Here is a 21258-nt window from a genome sequence, read left to right on the forward strand (position 1 = left end):
GTGCAATAGCCACGGGGAAGAAAGAACACGTGAAGGAGCATCGAGGCACCAGAGACATATGAAGGTGACAGGACTGTCCAGTCCAGCCCAGCCAGAGGGCAGGCACAGAACTGCCTGTCCCTGCCCTACCCAGATTCCTGACCCACAGGCCACAAGCAAATAAAACAACTGAGGTTTTAAGCCATCAGGTTTTGGGGCAGTCTGTTACACAGCTACTGATAATTGAGACAGGGGCAAGGAGGCTAGTGAGATGGGTACTGCAGAAATCCAGGTAAGGGAATGAGGCGATTTGGTCTAAGGTAAGAATGGTGGGGTGTGGGTGTGTGGGTGGGGGTGGGTGTGTGTGTGGGGGTGTGGGGGTGGAGGTGCGTGTGTGTGGGGGGGTGGGTGGGTGTGTGTGTGTGTGTCAGTGGCTTAGTAGTGTCCAACTCTTTGTGACTCCCAAGGTCTGTACCCCGCCAGACTCCTCTGTCTACAGAATTCTCCAGGCAAGAATACTGGAGTGAGTAGCCTATCCCTGCTCCAGGGGATCTTCCTTACCTAAGGATGGAACCTGGCTGTCCTGCATTGCAGGCAGATTCTTTACCATCTGAGCCACCAGGGAAGCAGGAATGGTAGTGGGGAATAAAAAGTGCTGACCTGAGAAAAAGTTACACACCCATCACCATCAGGAGCAACCCAGGGATCTGGAGACCCCATAACCCACTGGGCATGGTGCTGCCTGCTTTCTCTCTGCCAGTCCCTCGTTCAATGAAGGGTTGATTGTCCAAGGATTGACTTCCTTGTTAGAAACTTCACTGCCATCAAGACAAACTACAGAAGGTAAAGAGATATAGTCCAGAATGCCCTCAAATAGGCTTAACAGCATAGAAAAGCTCTTTATTAGCAAAATGAAGACATGTCCCAGAAAAACTGTTCATCTTAGCATAACATCTAATGTGTATGCTCTACTTCATAATTTAGCAAGCATGCTCATACCCATTGCCTCTTTTGATTCCATCTACTCTCCTATGAAGTTGGAAATGCCACCCTCAAACACAAATGAGGAAACACACTCAGAAAGGAAGCAATGACTATTCTATAGCCCCACAGTCAGTAACCAGTAGAGCTAGACTTTGAACCTGTAACCTCTCTACGCAAGTTCAATTTTTTTATATGACTGTTCTAAAATTTCCACACTTATTTTAAAACCACACAGATTAATATCAAATGATCGTTCCGTGTTAGTTGTCTGCTTGCAGCTCTTCTTCACAGGCTAGGTGTACAATGGACTTTAAAGCAGAGTCCTTGGACTCCTGGTTTTGAAAGCTTGTAGGTAGAGCTTGATGACATACAGATTCTCAGGCCACACCCAGGAAACAGACTTTCTGGTAAAGGGGCACAAGCATCTGTGATTTAATAAATAAGCCGGAGTGGGGAGAGGAGTCTTAAAATATTCGCCTTCATGGGAAAGGCTGAAAGTTACTGAACTGCTGGGTCAATCAGCCATCAGGAAGCAGACAGACATGCTTAAATGAAGAGACAGAGTCTGACTGTAAATGGATTGCTCCTCTATGCTGTCTGTGTGAGGAAGGGATCCTAGACAGTCTCCTCCTTCCCCTCCACCAGACTCACCCTGGGAGTCAGGAAAGGAGGAGTGTGCAGGACGAGTCGTGGGGTGAGAGGACGAGGAAGGGGCAGGCTGAATATCAGCAGAGCACCCACTGTTTCAGGCATTAGCAGACCTTCCCATTTGGCCCTCAAAGTAGGCAATACTTCCATTTTACAATTGCAGAATGTGGGAGTCTGGAAGTGAGGTTACTTGGGCAGTCATACAAACAGTGAGTCCAGATTCTAACCCAGGGCCACCTAGCACCAATGCTAGTGTTGCTTCTGGTATCAAGTACTGCCACGCAGATGGAAGGGTAGTGTGATGTGAAGACACGGGAGTCTGAAAACCATACTCCTGCTCATTCACTGTGTGACCATAGACCTAGGCCCTACCCTTCTCAGAAAGTATCCCTTCATTTCATTCAAAAAGGGGATCAAATTACCTGCCACTGAGAAGTTCCCAGGTACTCAGCAGCTGGTTAGTAAAAGGTGATTGTTTCTGAATGAGAAACAGAATGCCCAAGTCAAAAAGGTGAAGTGAACATTGGGCAATTTCTCCCCCGTAGATAGGGCCAGGCTGGGAGCAGGTGCCCGGGAGGGCGGAGTGGGACTCAGTACCTGAGCCATTCCTGGGAGTGGCAGCAGCAAGGGGGAAGGAAGGTGCATGTGGGGAGGGCAGGGGCTCTCCGAGGGCCTCCCAGGTCTCTCATCCCCAGTTCTATGATCCTGGGAAGCGGGAGCCACACTGTTTTTCCCCATCAGTGCACCGCTCCCTCTCCTGGGGGAGTTGGCAGATCCGCAGCTGGCCTGTTGGCTAGAGGCGCATGGGCAGCGGAGCCTGGCATTTCTTTACAGGCTCTCACTGTCTCTCTCTTGTGCTGCTTTCTTCCCGTTCCCACGCCCCACCTCTGCAAGTCCCCAGGGATTCTGCTTTCTCCTGCAGTGCTGAGGGCAAAGGCCCTGGACGATGAGATAGACCGGGCCTTCCCCCTCCAGGGCTGCTCCGCCGGGACCCTCAATGCCTCATTGTCTCTGGCCTCCCAGACCCCATCCCCTCCCGGGGAGAGAACGCGGTGGGCGGTGTGCTGGTCAGCAAGTCCATGCCTGGTGCAAGCTGGCTGGAGTCCTCTCACTGGTGAGCTTTTTATTTTGCAAAGTTGTGGGATTCTTATTCATTCGACGAGTCGGTCAGTTTTGAATGCCTTCAGCAAAGATTTCGGCACTGTGCCAGGCGCTGGGGGTACCACTTAAAAAAACAGTCCTTAACCTGATCCTCGAGGAAGGTCTAGTCAGTGGGAGGCATGAGAAGTAAATAGCAATTACTAATCTCGTGAAGCGATCACAGTAAGGGATGAGCAGTAAAGACAGGAACACAGAGCCATTAGTTAAGGGCTGTTTCATTCCTTCATTCACTGAACAAATAGTTACTGAGAAACTGATATGCGACAGGCACTGTTCTAGGGGCTGAGAATACAGGGAAAGCAAAATAAAGTCCCCGCCTACAGGGTCTTCTCTTCTAGAAAACAATACAATAAAATAAATTACATAATAGCATACCTTATCTATATCTGTAATATAATCAATACATTATATAATCAATAAATAATATTGATATATTGTATTAATATAATACACATTATAATAATTATAACATTAACATTATTAATGTGCTTCCCAGGTGGCACGGGTGGTAAAGTACCCGCCTGCCAATGCAGGAGACGTAAGACATGTGGGTTTGATCCCCGGGTCAGGAAGATCCCCTGGAAGAAGGCATGGCAACCCACTCCAATATTCTTGCCTGGGGAATCCCATGGACAGAGGAGCCTGGAGGTCTACGGTCCATGGGGTTGCAAAAGCTTGGACACCACTGAAGAGATTCAGCACACATGCATGCATGCCCAAAATAATTACATAAAGCTTACAGTTGGTATTTAGTAGTTTATATTATATAATAATATTACATTAATATGTTGTATTAGTGTATCTAATCTATTAGCTATCAATCATCTATATATCGTCCATCTATTTATTTACCTATCCACAGTTTCAGGCAGTGACAACTGCCTGAAGGAAAAAACTACATAGTTGAGCTTCGACTGTGGGAATGGTATGGTCTGGCAAGGTCTCTCTGAGGAGGTAGCATCTGATCAGATATTTCAAAGGAAGTAAGAGTGTGTGTCGTAGTGACATCTGTGGAGTGCTTTAGGAGAAAGGAAGAGCAGGTACAAAGATTGTCCCTGAAAGGTACAGACACGGTCCTACCCACTTCATGTGTTTCACTCTCGGAACTAAGTGGGTTTCCCCACTTTACAGATGGGGAAACCAAGAGCTGGGGAGGTGGAGACACTAATTCAGGGCCTCTCAGCTTGCAGCAGGGAGAGCTGAGACCCACCCCAGGTGGTCTGCCTTGCCCAGGTAAGGGGACTTTCGGCTGCGAAGCCACCTACCTGGGCAAGTCCTAGAGGCTTCTTTGCAAAGAGCAGGGGTGCAAAATTCAACTTTGCGGAAGAAGGCAGAAAAAGGCACGAGGGTAAACCAGGCTGATGGGGGTCTCGCCTTCCTCCTTGACCTCTTCTGGCCCCAAAGCCAGTGTGTGCACTGGCTCACACTGGTGCACACCTGTGTGCACATCCATTCAGAGTCGAGAGAGAGAGGGCAGCGTCTCTCCCAAGTCCACATGGCTCACTCTGCTCACATTATTTAGGTTTCTACGCAGGTCTACTCCTGCAAGAAGCCTCTCCTGATCACTCACCTCAAATACCAATCACCTTCGAACTCTTCTTGGGCTTCAGCCTTTGCTCACAACCTGCCATTAGACTGCATATTTGTTTTCTAATTTGTTGTCAGTTTCTGTAGCTTAAATCTCAGCTCCACAAAAACTATTGTCTGTCTTGTTCACTATTATATCCTCTGTGCCTGGAAAATCTTCAATGAGTGAAAGAAAGGAAAGGAGGAAAGTTCAGTGAGTGTGTAGCCACTTAAGAGAATTAAAGGAAACACTTTTCCAAACAGACACAGGCACCAAGAAGGGAGAACAGAAACTGAGCTCTTTGTAATTTGCTGGAGGGTACCTGGCACTCTAAATTTGCTCAATAAATATTTGTTGCATGAATGAATATCCGGAATTTGAAACTCCAAGTTCAGGAAGCTCAGAAGACTTTGAGCAATTATGTGTGAAATAAACATGATTTTATAATATTCTTTGATGAGATGTCTGAGAATTCTCAGGACAGAGGTTCAGGATGGAGAACTGATCCTAACACAAACGGATGATTTGGACAAGACATCCTCCTCCCTGACCCCAGGGGTACAACTTGCCCGTCTGTAAACTGAGGACACACAGAAAACTCTAAGGGACTCTTCTAACTCGGGACCTCTAAGATTCTGTAAAGTCACTTTTCCTCTGGGCCAGGCCCACACATCTGCATCTTGCCCCAAACATTCTCCCTGGAAATACTAAAGCTAGAGCGGGTACGGGGGTAGTTTCTGAGTCTTCAGTGCCTCTCCTCAAGTTCTTGTGTACTTACGCTTGCTGGCTCCCTCTCTTCAACCCTCTCTGAGGTCTGACCTTCTAATGAGCAGAGACACATTATCAGCCGCCGTGGTTTGAACGGGTGCCTGTAATTTAGTGTTGCCTAATGCTGGACACTGAGAGCTGGGCTTGTGTAATTAGGCTGGGGCCTCATTAACGTCTGCCTCCTTGGGTGTTTTTCATTCTTGGTTTCTCTTATCCTGTATTTTGAATCCCATCTGGCTGTATGGACACGGCTGCCCTTTTTTTATTGCTCCATTGTGAAGCCAGGCTTGAATCTGGGCCCAGAATGGCCACAACCATCCACAAAGCATGAATCTTAACATGCCCTGGAATGGCCCCTGCTCTGCTCTCTAAATACAATTACGCAACTTTACTGAGAACCTGGGTTGTCTGAGTTGCTCTTGAGCACCTCGAGCTGGCTGGCAGTTCAATCTTAGTTTGGGTGTTTGACAGAAACCAGAGTAAGGGGTGCTATCAATTTAATTACTACAATTACCCATGATTTAGCCAATTCATGTGTAATACTTTACCATTTACAAAGCACTAGTAGAACCTGGCCTTGAGCAGAGAAGTGGGCTGTTTTGTTTACCGGAGATTCCTAAGAGAGTTATTCTCTTCTGGCACCCGCCTGCCCCCACCCCATTCTTCACTGCCCTGCTCTGAGCCCCGGGAGACTGAACTCTGCGGATAGTTGTATTGGGCTCTTTTGCTCACTGGGCCAAAATGAGGCCCAAGCAGGAAACTGGAGAGCAATGGTGCTTCTTTCTAGTGCCCACCCTGCTTCAGTGCCAAGACCTTGGAGGTAGTTAAGTTCCTAGACAACTACCGCCTCAATTACATGGCTCTCCTGCCCAAGTATAGATGAAACCTTCCAGACTGAGTCTATTATTTCTACTTCCTCTCCTTGTCCCTTCATCCCTAATGATGATAATGGCTTCTTGATGTTGTTATTGGATGCCCCATGTCCCCTGAGTCCCAATATTCTTCTATAAGTGATTGCTTCATTAAAATCTCTTTATTTAAATTATTTGGGGGTGTATTCTGTTTTCTGCCTAGTGCCTGTCTGATACAATTCTTAATATCTGAAATGGAGCCTGGAACATAGAATAGGCCCTTAATAAACACCTGTGGGATGAAGGAATGAACAAACTTTCACATATAACATCTCATTTAATTCTTTTGAAACTATGTAAAATAATACAATCAACTTTTATAGATGAAAAAGCAGAGAGAGATAGAATCTCATATCTGAGCAACAGATTTCTGAAGGAGAGCAACACATATTCTGTACCCTAGATGAGCCTAAGCCATACTCAGCACCCAGGAGAAATCTCTACTTCCTGCTGTTTCCTGCACAGACCCAGAGTCCACTCAAGTCAGCCTGGGGTGGCCTCAACAGGACTGGTGCTGAGGAGTGGACAAAATTTATGGATTGACATTTGGGAACTCACTTGGCATAAAATCAGAGACCTGGATTCAAATTCAAGCGCTGCCCCTTTCTTCGAAAACGTGTATATGTTTAAGGTGCACAGTGTATTTTGTCATGTGTTTAAGATGTACAACATGGTTTGATATATGCATACATTATGAAATGAAAACCATGATCAAATTAATTAACATATCTATCACCTAACATACTTAACCCTTTTCTGTATGCTAAAAAAACACTTGAGATATAATCAGCAGATTTCAAGTATACTATACATATACATATAGAGAAGGAAATGGCAATCCACTCCAGTACTCTTGCCTGGAGAATCCCATGGACGGAGAAGTCCATGGGGTCGCAAAGAGTTGGATACGACTGAGCGACTTCACCTTCACCTATACATATGCTATAGTCAGAACACTGTACATGAGGTCTCCAGAACTTATTCATCTTATAACTGAAAGTGTAAACCCCTTGACAAACATCTCCCCATTCCTCCCACTGACCAGACACTAGTCACCACCATTCTATTCTTTGTTACTATAATTGAAAATTTTTTAGATTTCACATATAAATGAGATCATGCAATATTTATCTGTCTCTGACTTAATTCACTTAGCATAATGTCCTCTAGGTCTATCCATGTTATTGCAAATGGCAGGACTTCATTCTTTTTTAAGGCTGGATAACATTTATACACATACACACAAACATACATATATGTAACTTTGTAAATCCATCAATCCACTAATGGCCATGTGGATTGTCTCCACACCTTGGATACTATGAATAATGTTGCAATAAACATAGGAGTAGAGATATCTTTTCAACATAATGATCTTAGTTCCTTTGGATATGACCCAGAAGGGTGATTTCTGGGTCATACAATAGCTTTATTTTTAATTTTTCAAGGAAACTCCATACTGTTTTCCATAATGGCTGTACTAATTTACACTCCCTCCAACAATCCACAAGGATTCTCTTTTTTCCACATCGTCAACCACACTTATGTTTTGATTTTTGATATCAGTCATCCTAACAGGTGTGAGGCAGTATCTCATTGTGGTTTTCATATGCACTTCCCTGATGATTAGTGCTGTGGAGCAGCTTTTCATAGACCAGTGGCCATTTATATATCTCATTTGGAAAAAAAATATCTGCTCAGATCTTTTACCCATTTTTGAAATTGGGTTATTTCATTCTGCTATTAAGTTGTTATGAGTTCTTTATATATTTTGGATATTAACCCCTTAGAAAAATGGCTTGCCTTTTCATTTTGTTGGTTTCCTTTAATGTGTAGACTTATTTTTAGTTTTAGATTAGTTTTCTTCCTGTGATTTATTCATTTATAACTGTGGTGTAAACAAATATCTGATGTGACTTTAATCTTAAATTTGTTAAGACTTGTTTTGTGCCTAACATATAATTTATTCTGGAGAACGTTCCATATGCACTTGAGAATGCATATTCTGCTGCTCTTGGATGGAATGTTCTGTGTATGTCTGTTGGGTAGAAAGCATCACTACGAACAAAGCTAATGGAGGTGATGGAATTCCAGTTGAGCTACTTCAAATTCTGAAAGATGATGCCATGAAAGTGCTGCACTCAATATGCCAGCAAATTTGGAAAACTCAGCAGTGGCCACAGGACTGGAAAAGGTCAGTTTTCATTCCAATTCCAAAGAAAGGCAATGCCAAAGAATGCTCAAACTACCCCACAATTGCACTCATCTCACATGCTAGTAAAGTAATGCTCAAAATTCTTCAAGCCAGGCTTCAGCAACACGTGAACCGTGAACTCCCTGATGTTCAAGCTGGTTTTAGAAAAGGCAGAGGAACCAGAGATTAAATTGCCAACATCCGCTGAATCATGGAAAAAGCAAGAGAGTTCCAGAAAAACATCTACTTCTACTTTATTGACTATACCAAAGCCTTTGACTGTGTGGATCACAATAAACTACGGAAAATTCTGAAAGAGATGGGAATACCAGACCACCTGACCTGCCTCTTGAGAAATCTGTATGCAGGTCAGGAAGCAACAGTTAGAACTGGACATGGAACAACAGACTGGTTTCAAATAGGAAAAGAAGTACGTCAAGGCTGTATATTGTCACCCTGCTTATTTAACTTACATGCAAAGTATATCATGAGAAATGCTGGACTGGAAGAAACACGATTGCCGGGAGAAATATCAATAACCTCAGATATGCAGATGACACCACCCTTATGGCAGAAAGTGAAGAGGAGCTAAAAAGCCTCTTGATGAAAGTGAAAGTGCAGAGTGAAAAAGTTGGCTTAAAGCTCAACATTCAGAAAATGAAGACCATGGCATCCGGTCCCATCACTTCATGGGAAATAGTGGAAACAGTGTCAGACTTAGTTTTTTGGGCTCCAAAATCACTGCAGATGGTGACTCCAGCCATGAAATTAAAAGACGCTTACTCCTTGGAAGAAAAGTTATGACCAAGTGATAGCATATTCAAAAGCAGAGACATTACTTTGCCGACTAAGGTCCGTCTAATCAAGGCTATGGTTTTTCCTGTGGTCATGTATGGATGTGAGAGTTGGACTGTGAAGAAGGCTGAGTGCTGAAGAATTGATGCTTTTTAACTGTGGTGTTGGAGAAGACTCTTGAGAGTCCCTTGGACTGCAAGGAGATCCAACCAGTCCATTCTGGAGGAGATCAGCCTTGGGATTTCTTTGGAAGGAATGATGCTAAAGCTGAAACTCCAGTACTTTGGCCACGTCATGCGAAGAGTTGACTCATTGGAAAAGACTCTGATGCTGGGAGGGATTGAGGGCAGGAGGAGAAGGGGACGACCGAGGATGAGATGGCTGGATGGCATCACTGACTCGAAGGACGTGAGTCTGAGTGAACTCCGGGAGATGGTGATGGACAGGGAGGCCTGGCGTGCTGCGATTCACGGGGTTGCAAGGAGTCTGACATGACTGAGCGACTGAACTGAACTGAACTGATAGTTCAAGCTTAATGTTCTTATTGATTTCTTGTCTGAATGATCCAGTGATGACTGTGGGGTCTTGAAGTTCTCTATTATTATGATATTGCTATCTACTTTTCCCTTCATATTTGTCAATATTTGCTTCACATTTTTATGTGCTCTAATGTTGGGCACATATATATTTACAATTGTTGGATCCTCTAAATAGATTGCTTTTTCATCGTATAATGTCACTTTTGTCTCTTATTACAGTTTTTAACTTAAAGTCTATTTTGTCTGAAATCAGCACAGCTACCCCTGCTCTGTTTTGGTTCCTGTTTGCATGGAATATCTTTTTCCATCCCTTCACTTTCAGTCTAAGTATGTCTTTAAAGCTAAAGTGAGTCCCTTTTAAGCAGCATCTTTTTTTTTTTAATTCATTCAGTCATCCTATGTCTTTTCATTGAAAAATTTAATCTATTTACATTTAAAGTAATTATTTAAAGTATCATTGCCATTTTGTTTATTATTTTATTTTCTTAGGCCATCCTCTATGGCATGTGGGATCTTAGTACCCTGAGCAGGGATTAAACCTTCACCCCTTGCATTGGGAGCATGGAATCTTAAGCACGGGACTGCCAGCGAAAACCCTGCCATTTTCCTAATTGTTTCTTGGTTGGTTTGCAGTTTCTTTGTTCCTTTATTCCTCCTTTGCTGGTTTCCTTCATGATTTGATACTTTTCTATGCATGCATGCTAAGTTGCTTCCGTTGTGTCCAACTCTTTGTCACCCTATGGACTGCAGCTCTCCAGGCTCCTCTGTCCATGGGATTCTCCAGGTAAGAATTACTGGAGTGGGTTGCCATGTCTTCCTCCAGGGGATCTCCCCAACCCAGGGATCGAACCCTGGATCTCTTATATCTACCTGACTGGCAAGCAGGTTCTTTACTACTAGCAATACCTGAGAAGCCTACTTTTTAGTAGTAGTTTGCTTTGAATTATTTGTTTTTCTGTTTTGTGTATCTCCTATAGGGTTTTGCTTTATGGGTACCATGCTGCTGCTGCTGCTAAGTTGCTTCAGTCGTGTCTGACTCTGTGTGACCCCATAGACGGCAGCCTACCAGGCTCCCTCCACCCATGGGATTTTCCAGGCAAGAGTACTGGAGTGGGGTGCCATTGCCTTCTTTGTATGGGTACCATGAGGCTTACATAAAACATTTTATAGTTACAACAGTCTATCTTAAGTTATCAACTTAACAACCTAACTTTATTTCCATATAAAAACTACTCTTTTACTTGCCCCTCCCTATAGTCTGTTTTTGATGCCACAATTTATATCTTTTTATTTTGTATATTCATTAATGAATCATTGTGGCTATTGTTATTTTTAACACTTTTGCCTTTTAACTAGGCTTAAAAGTTATTTACACACCACCATTACAGTATTAGAGTATCCTTGAAAAGTGAAAGTGAAAGTTGCTCAGTCGTGTCTGACTCTTTGCAACCCCCTGGACTATACAGTCCATGGAATTCTGCAGGCAAGAATACTGGAGTGGGTAGCCGTTCCCTTCTCTAGGGGATTTTCCCAACACAGGGACTGAACCCAGGTCTCCCACATTTCAGACAGATTCCTTGCCATCTGAGCCACCAGGGACGCATTCTTAATCTGACCAAACACTTACCTTTATCAGTTTTACAGGGGCGTCTATGATGGCTCAGATGGTAAAAAAAAAAAAAAAAGCCTGCATTGGAGGAGACCCTGGTTCACTCCTGGGTTGGGAAGATCCCCTAGAGAAGGGAACAGTTACCCACTCCAGTATTCTTGCCTGGAGAATTCCAAGGACAGAAGATCATGGAGGGCTACAGTACATGGGATCACAAAGAATCAGACATGACTGAGTGACTAACACTTTCACTTCTTTCATCAGTTCTTTTTTCATTTTGCTAATGAGTATCTTCTTACTTTTCTAAGTTCCCACTGTCTAAAATTCAGATTCTTTGATCTCGATATTTGTCTAATGGTATTTTTCTGTACTACTCATAATGTATACTACTTTAATGCCTCTCTGTGTGCATGCATGCTATGTTGTTTCAGTTGTGTCCAACTTTTGCAACCTTATGGACTACAGCCTGCCAGGCTCCTCTGTCCACGAGATTCCCTGGGCAAGAATGCTGGAGTGGGTTGCCAGGCCCTCCTCCATGGGATTTTCACAACCCAGGGATCAAACCCGTGTTTCTCCTATCTCCTGCAGGCAGGTTCTTTACCACTAGCACTACCTGGGAAGCTCTTTCTGCCTCTTTAAGCAGCTCTAACTACAAAACAGTCTTCCCCTTGTTAAAGAGGCAGTCCAGTAAGTGGTGACACAAACACTATGGGACCAAGTACCTAGGCCTGAATCCTAGTTTTGCCCCCTTACTGGCTGGAGACCTTGATTCCATTACCCAACTTCAGTCTTCTCATCTGGAAAATGTGGATGATAATAGTACACACTTTACAGGGCTGTTGAAAGGATGAAATGAGTCAATACATGTTAAGTGCTTGGGACAGTGCCTAGCACATAGGAAATGCTACAAAGTATGGGTTACGTAGATAAAATTCATGAATTCTGTATGTGCAAGTCAAGCTGGCTTCATCAAAAAGATTTTTTTTTTCTGGCTCTAGTTTGGAGATGAGCCTGGAGTCAAGGCCTTGAATAACATCATGAGGTCATTGACTCTTATTCTCTGTCTTTGCTGTGTTTTCCTTTGCTTTTGCTTCATTCTTAGCAGATCCTTCCCTCCAGGACAAACAGCCATGGCCACCAGCAGCTCCAGGAGACCATTCCACTGGCTCAGCAGCCCCAGCAGAACAAATATGTTTGTCACCCAAGAATTCCAGCAAAGGTCTCACATGAATTCTCACTGACTTGGCTTGGGTCCCAGGCTCTCCCTCCTAAATAGTGTGATATTCTGATTCTAGGCAAGGGAGAAAGTAAGGGAATTCCAGAGAAACATCTACTTCTGCTTCATTGACTACATTAAAGCCTCTGACTGTGTGGATCACAACACGCTGTGGAAAATTCTTAAAGAGCTGTTAATACCAGACTACCTTACCTGTCTCCTGAGAAACCTGTATACAGGTCAAGAAGCAACACTTAGAATTTGACATGGAACAATGGACTGGTTCAAAATTGGGAAAGGAGTAAAACAAGGCTGTATATTGTCACCCTGCTTATTTAACTTATATAGAGTATATCATGTGAAACCCCAGGCTAGATGAATCACAAGCTGGAATCAAGGTTTCCAGGAGAAATAGCAACAATCTCAGATACACAGATGATAGCCCTCTAATAGCAGAAAGTAAAGAGGAACAAAAGAGGTTCTTGATGAGAGGGAAGTGAGTGAGTGAAGTTGCTCAGTCGTGTCTGACTCTGAGATCTCATGGACTGGAGCCTTCCAGGCTCCTCCGTCCATAGGATTTTCCAGGCAAGAGTACTGGAGTGGGTTGCCATTTACTTCTCCAGGGGATCTTCCCGACCCAGGGATCAAACCTGATCTTCTGCATTGCAGGCAGACACTTTACCATCTGAGCCACCAGGGAAGCCCTGGTGAGGCCCCTGATGAGGGTGAAAGAGGAGTGAAAAAGTTGGCTTAAAACTCAACATTCAAAAATCTAAGATCATGGCATCTAGTCCCATCACTTCATAGCAAATAGATGGGGAAAAGTGGAAACAGTGACACATTTTATTTTCTTGGGCTCCAAAATCACTGCAGATGGTGACTAAAGCCACAAAATTAAAAGTTGTTCACTCCTTGGAAGGAAAGCTATGACAAACCCAGACAGCATATTAAAAAGCAAAGACATCACTTTGCAGACAAAGGTCCATATAGCCAAAGCTATGGTTTTTCCAGTAGTCATGTACAGATGTGAGAGTTGAACCATAAGTAAGGCTGAGCACCCAAGAATTGACATTTTTAAATTGTGGTGCTGCAGAAGACCCTTGAGAGTCCCTGGACAGCAAGGAGCTCAAACCAGTCAATCCTAAAGGAAATCAACCCTGAACATTAGAAGGACTGATGCTGAAGCTGAAGCTCTAATACTTTGGCTACCTGATATAAAGAACTGACTTACTGGAAAAGACCTTGACACTGGGAAAGACTGAAGGCAAAAGGAGAAGGGGACAACAGAAGATGAGATGGTTAGATAGCATCACCAACTCAATGGGCATGAATCTGAGCAAACTCTGGGAGATAGTAAAGTACAGGGAAGCCAGGTGTGCTGCGGTCCATGGGGTCACAAAGAGTCAGACATGACTTAGCGGCTGAACAACAACAACAACAACTTGAATCCACTACTGCTTCCAAGGGTGAATCTCCCCTACAATGTTTGGGTGTCCTCTGACCATAGGAGAAACAAGGATATGACATGGGGGACAGAAGTGTTGTGAAGTGAGGAACAAAGAGTAGTCCAATGTCCCTGCCCATCTATGGTTAAGGGTGGCTGAAGACATTCAGTGAGCTCAGGTGAGGGACTATTTACCAATTTCTATAGAAAAATTTCAGTATTTTAATAACCAGTACTGCTATACACATCATTCAGATTATCAGCCTGTTGGACTGATTTAAATTTATCACATTAGTTGTGTTATTTATAATACCTGTTCTGCATTGGCTTTTCTCCTTTTGTCTTCTCTTATTATTTCTATTTTTCTCTTATCACCTTTAAGTACTACATTTCATTTCTGTTTTTAGTAATTACCACAGAGATAACCTTTAATTATTCTTTAATCCTTTAATTTTCATTTTTAACTTCTTGAAGCCTATTAATAATCAATATATTGACTTTCCTCTTTGATACTACAAGGGCCTCAAAATATCTTAATTCTATTTAACCCCAGAATCTACTTACTGTGGTATATTTTAATCCTTCATATATTTTTCAAATCCGTAAGATATTATTACTACTGTTTTTTGAAGATAACATTTATTAACATTTCCACCTTCTTTGCTCTTCACATCTTCTTGCCGCTTTATGTTATAATGAGATCATTTTCTTTTTCTTGAAGTACATACTTTACAATTTCCCTCAGTGAGGTCTTTGTGAATATTTTTATTTTGCCTTATTTCATAAAATACTTTCACTTCATTAACACCTTTTCAATGCTGTTTAATATGTCATTAAACACAACACTTCTAATAATGTTGGTTATTGTAGTTTTCCTTTCTAGAAGTTCTTTTTGATTTTAATAAAATTTGTTCTGTCATTTTTTTATAGTTTCCTATACATAGCATATTCAAAAGCAGAGACATTACTTTGCCGACTAAGGTCCGTCTAGCCAAGGCTACAGTTTTTCCTGTGGTCATGTATGGATGTGAGAGTTGGACTGTGGAGAAGGATGAGCACCGAAGACTTGTTTTTGAACTGTGGTGTTGGAGAAGACTCTTGAGAGTCCCTTGGACTGCAAGGAGATCCAACCAATCCATTCTGGAGGAGATCAGCCCTGGGATTTCTTTGGAAGGAATAATGCTAAAGCTGAAACTCCAATACTTTGGCCACCTCATGCGAAGAGTTGACTCATTGGAAAAGACTCTGATGCTGGGAGGGATTGGGGGCAGGAGGTGAAGGGGATGACAGAGGATGAGATGGCATCACTGACTCGAAGGAGGTGAGTCTGAGGGAATTCCGGGAGTTGGTGATGGACAGGGAGGCCTGGCGTGCTGTGATTCATGGGGTCACAAAGAGATGGACACGCCTGAGCGACTGAACTGAACTGATTCCTTGCGGACATCTTTCAATCTGATTTTTTTCAACTTAATATGTAGGATTTTTTTCTTTTAAGAATGTGTGTCTGACCATTACAATATATGGTGTCTTTGAGAATATCTTTTCTGCTGTCTATATTTCCTATTTCTTCTCATTCATAGCCTTCCCTGTTGGCTCAGAGGTTAAAGCATCTGCCTGCAATACGGGAGACCTGGGTTAGACCCCTGGGTTGGGAGATCCCCTGGAGAAGGAAATGGCAACCCACTCCAGTATTCTTGCCTGGAGAATCCCATGGACAGAGGAGCCTGGTGGGTTGTAGTCCACAGGGTTGCAAAGAGTCGGACACTGACTGAAAGACTTCACTTTCACTTTCTTCTCATTCATGGTGTCTATGCCTTATTATTTTTTACTATGTGCTAACCATTATACAAAAAATGATCTGAATAATTATTTGAAGCCTAGGATGAAAGTGCCTTCCACTACACAGGATTTGCTTTTACTTCTTGCATGTCTGGGATTACCATAAATTAAGATTAATGCTCGAGGTTCCCTGGAAGGTCAATCAAACTGCAATGCAAGTTGCAGTTACTTATGAGGACTCATATACCTATGGTTCACATTTACCTTGAGATGTAGTTTCTTTGAGGTCTCAGCTTATTTGGGGGAGGCCCTACCATTACATCCTAAGTAACCCTGGGTATTTATTTCTTTCTCCCTTGCCCCTGCTAGACTATCAAAACCAATTTTCAAGTTTGTTGAACTTAGCAATACTCACAGCAAAAATGAAGCTTTTGTACTCATTTCTCTCTCTGGATTTCTACTTCCCCATCATTCTCTTCCTGGAAAGTTCTTACTACCATGTCAACTCTTTGATGGCTTTGAAGGTATCATTATTTACAACCAGCTTTGAAGCTGTTTCCAGATAATCCAGAATTGGTCTACCATTTTTGGAAATAGGAAGCCATGTAATGTCTTCCTTGGCACACAGCAGGTACTCAGTAAATAATGGCTGAATTAGTTGAATTACCATAATTTCCAAAACATACTCCTTTTTTGTTTGTACAAGAACTGTTTCCTATTCTTAAAACACACAGAATGCCCATTAGAACAAATACCACCTTTTCCTCAAATTTATTCCTGTTGTCTCTACTTTCCCAAATGTAAATCCTATTTCTTCTCCATCTGAATCCTCACAAGACCTGGTCTGTATCATTCTCTCGGTACTTAACTAGATAGAAATGTTTTAATATGCTCTTTATTGCTCCTCCAGATTTATACTTTCTTGACATTTCTGGGCTTCTGAAGAATTCCCTTATGTCCCGTCTAGTTCAGCATATATTACAGATTTGGGTGGGTGGGCAGGAATATTATATCCAGTACTTTTAGGTGTGATGTCCTGAGAAGGGAGTCTCTGAACATTTATTTTTCCCTACTGCTGGAAGCAGGATGGAGCTTATTTTAAAAAATCTCATATTTGTACAGCACTTTATTAACAATAGGGTGTTCTCACATACTTGCCTTCTACTTTCATATTCACTATCGTCATGTGGCAGATGAGAATCAGAGGGCAAGAGAGAGTAAATAATATTACTGAACAGAGCCACAAAGTCAGAAATGAAACCCAAGTCTTCTTTCTCCAAGCCCAGGGATCATTCCAGGGTACTCAGCTGCTTCCCCATATTACTTGTGCCATTAGTCATTAATGTGCAATAACACCTAAACTCTTTGGAAGCATACATTCTACACATGAAAGCATGTGCAGTACAGGAGTTAGGCTACAGGCAACAAACAGAGGAGTTGGCTCTGAAGGTACTTCATGCACACCTCTGGAATGAAGGTTTTCTGCACCGTGGTCTTCCTTACCTCACAACCTTGGTTCCATTTCTCATGACCTGCATGTCCACCATACAGCCCCCAGTAACATAGGCGGCTAGATTCAACTCTGAGAATTCGGCCTAAAAGAGAAAGCAAAACAATAAGGACTCACAAAATACTAGGGATGCCAATGACTCATAACATTTATATATGCCAAATGTACATTTAAATCTCATGTGAAATTAGTAATATTATTTATCTCTCTTTTTGAAAGATGAAGAAGCTGAGATGCAGAGAGGCATGGTGACATGTCCAAGGTTACATCACTACTAATTTCTACCTCCTTGAAGGTAGAAGAAGGTACTCTAACTCTAAGGGAGTGGACAGGCAGGGGGAGAGAGAGATAGGAGGTAGTGGTATAGAGAAACTCCATAGTTACCAAGAGAGGGGCAGAGACAAGAGATATAAGCAGTACTCTTTTTTTCGGTCCCCACTAAGGAGTATTCTTCATGTTTATGTGCCAACTACAGTGTCGCATTTGTGTTTTATTAGACATTTCTGCATCTTTTTGTTGGCTTATTTGGTTGAGCAAGCTTTAAAATTTTCTGTTGCTATTCCCATGGAATGTGCGTATGCTAAGTAGCTTCAGTCATGTCTGACTCTGTGAAGCTCTATGGACTGTAGCCTGCCAGGCTCCTCTGTCTACAGGATTCCTCAAGCAAGAATACTGGAGTGGGTTGCCATGCCCTCCTCCAAGGGATTTTTCCAACCCAGGGATCAAACCTGCGTTTCTTATGTCTCCTGCATTGGCAGGTGGGTTCTTTAACACTAGTGTCACCTAGGAAGCCCTTTCCTATGGAATACATCCCTCCTACCAGGTTATATGCTTCCTGGGGGTAGTGACTTGATGTTATAACCATTTCCTAGGTTTGCCATAACAAAGTACCCCACTAGGTGGCTTAAACACAGAAAACTGTGCTTTCTCACAGCTGTGGAGGATAGAAGTCCCAAATCAAGGTGTGGGCAGCACTGGTTCTTTCTGAGGGCTGAGCAAGAAGGCTCTGTTGCAAGTTTTTCGCATTGCAAGGTCACCTTCTCTCTGTCTCTTATCAGTATGTTTTTCCTCTATGCAAGTCTCTGTAGCCATTCTACCAGTCATACTGGATTAGGACCCACCCTACTGACTTCACTTTAACTTGATTATCTCTGTAAAGATCCTATCTCCACATACCTGTGTCCAACTAAGGTCACATTCTGAGGCACTGGGCCTTAGGACTTTAACACATGAATTTTAAGAGACATAATTCAACCTGTAACCCCACTCTAGAAAATGCATAATACTATACTGACTTATACAGAAACCAAAAGCTATTTCTTTGGATTTAATGAATAAAAATAACTGCTCACATACATGCAACTCTCACTATGTGCCAGGTACTGTCCTAAGCATTTTATATGTATGAATTCATTTAATCCTCATACTTGTCTACATGAAAAACCAAGGCAGAGAGAGATCAAATAACTTGCACACTGTCACACAGTAGGTAGCAGAGCCAGGATTTAACCCCAGGCAGTCTGGCTCCAGCCTGTCTTTTAATTGCAGCACCCCACTGTCCCCACTGTTTAGCTAAATAAGGCATTAGGTGGACTGCAACTGGGAATTTTAGGGACCTAAAAATAAACCACTCAAAGAGAAAAACAAGTTTACATTGAAGGGAAATATCATTTCATGGTGACTTAGATGTATCCCCTTGGAATCATTTACCAGAAATTATGGCCAAAGACCTAGCTATCTTCCCAGATGGCATTAAAGCAGATCCAGAGTGCCTGTGTCTCTTGTTTTAATTAATAACCTCATTATGCTGTGGAAAGGTGAAAAGCAAAGAGCTCTGTAATGAGGCCAGGTTGGTAAACAGTGGTAATGACCCAGTAATTAAATCTAATGCCTTAAAAATTCAGTCCATCATGTTCAAGATATTTCATTGGTAAGATTACAAAGAAGAATTAGCGAGAAAAGTTGTTGCTTGTGTGGAGAAAAAAGAAAGCTGCAACACAGAATTGCTGGGCACAAGATATGCGAAGAAAAGGAGCTAATCAGAATCTTGGATCGTAAAGTCTCCAACTAGATGGCAAAGACCCAGGGGCTATCTTGCTGCTCAAATGGAAAGAGAAATACCTGGATAGAAGACACCCTCAGGCTTGGATATACAAGTCAGAAGTTCATCTGGTTCAGATCTGAGTGTCTGCAGTTGTTTCCTAGTCATAGTTTATGAGTAATTATAGGAGGTAGATCCCTGGGTTATAGGACAGCAAGCAACTTTCATGCATTGGAGAAGGAAATGGCAACCCACTCCAGTATTCTTGCCTGGAGAATCCCAGGGACAGAGGAACCTGGTGAGCTGCCATCTATGGGGTCACACAGAGTCAGACACGACTGACGCGACTTAGCAGCAGCAGCAGCAGCAGCAGAGGCAGCTAGAATTTGCAGGGCAGAGTAAAGATACAATTGCACAGAAAAAGGCCTCCAGGCACAGAAAGCTGGAGTAGCAAAGAAAGGGCACTTACCTATATTTATCTTTCTAAAAATTTCAGCAACCATGGAAATGAACATAGAAGTATCCAACCATCTCTCCTTCAAGACAGCAGGATGACCCTGCTGGTAGAATCCTAAATATCAGGGCCTGGAGAGCTCTCATAGACTGTAGTGGGTTAAATCGATTCCCCTAAAAGATATGTCCAAGTCCCAACCCTTGATACCTGTGAATTTGACTGTGTATAGAAAGAGAGTCTTTGCAAATATAATTAAGGTTCTCAGATCCTAGATGAGAGTGGGCCCTAAATATAAGAAGATCTATTTATAAAAGAAGAGAAGGGGAGACAGAGGGACCCAGGAAAGAAGGCTGTTTGAAGATGGAGGCAGAGACTGGAGTTACATTGCCCCAAAACCAAGGAACAACAGGAGTTACTAGAAGGTGGAAGAAGCAAGGAAGGACAGTCTTCAGAGGGAGTACAGATCTGTTGACACCTTGATTCCAATTTCTGGCCTATGAGAGGATAATTTATTTTAAGCCACAAGTTGAAGTAATTTGTTATGGGAAATTGGATCCAATTTTAGTATTGCATGCAAAGGCGTCAGGGTTCAAAGAATGTCAATTGGTTTAGGTAAGGCTCCTTTATCCACTTCGCAAACACATACTTAAATGCATATATGCACACACGCACAAAATAGAGCACTACTGTGAGAGTCATGTTTCTTCATTTTCTGTGTAAGTTAACCTTTTGACCTCAAAAACATTTTGGTCCCAATTATTTTTAATGTGATGTCTCTTTACTATATACTAGGCATGGTGGTATAGATAAATAAATATTCAAAGAAACTACATTTAAAAGTAACTGCTCAGTATCTGATGATTTTGGTCAAGTTACTGACTGCTTAGAATCTCAGTTTTGACATCTCTAAAATGGAGGCAATAATATCAGTGATATCTAGCTTTAAAACTGTTAGTGAAGATTCAAGATAGTGTATATGAGACACCTAGCACAGAGCTGAGACATACATAGGAGGAAGATCTCTATAAACAGCTATTATTATTATATTCAAATATTTAACTGTCTTAGCGAGAGTAAATTGAAATGCATAAAAAAATGGTATAACCAGAAAAAGAGAAACCTTTTCAAATATTTATAACATAAACAATTTTTAAAATATTAAGGCATACAATATAAAGAGTAAAGATTTCTGCTTAATTAAGTCCATAATGGAGTAATAGGGACTATATTTACACTGTCATCTTAAACTTGGAAAGCCAGACAACATACATTAATAGTTTTCAGACACTGAACAACGGGCATTGCAGGACTATGACCTTGCAGAAAGGAAACACATGAAATTACCTCTGTGACTGCCCTAGCTGACTACCTAGAGGCAGTTTTCAGGTGCGGGAGAATGCAATTAGTGCCCAGTAGTCTCACTAAGCTGAAGAGTCAAACGTTAAAAATCAGGGAGGCTGGAGAAGGCAATGGCAACCCACTCCAGTACTCTTGCCTGCAAAATCCCATGGATGAAGGAGCCTGGTAGGCTACAGTCCATGAGGTCGCGAAGAGTTGGACACGACTGAGTGACTTCACTTTCACTTTTCACTTTCATGCACTGGGGAAGGAAATGGCAACCCACTCCAGTATTCTTCCCTGGAGAATCCCAGGGACAGG

The 21258-nt window shown here is 42.4% G+C and overlaps 1 protein-coding gene across 1 annotated transcript in view; it reads right to left on the reverse strand.

Moving 5' to 3' along the window:
• SYN3 (synapsin III) overlaps window positions 1–21258 on the reverse strand; it is a 475640-nt gene that overhangs the window by 372321 nt on the left and 82061 nt on the right. Inside the window, exon 4 of the mRNA XM_005680589.3 lies at window positions 17098–17189. Within this exon, the coding sequence (XP_005680646.1) occupies window positions 17098–17189 (92 nt within the window). The remainder of the gene's footprint in view (window positions 1–17097; window positions 17190–21258) is intronic.

Source organism: Capra hircus, chromosome 5, assembly GCF_001704415.2.
Source record: "Capra hircus breed San Clemente chromosome 5, ASM170441v1, whole genome shotgun sequence".
In the NCBI taxonomy this organism is placed as follows: domain Eukaryota; kingdom Metazoa; phylum Chordata; class Mammalia; order Artiodactyla; family Bovidae; genus Capra; species Capra hircus.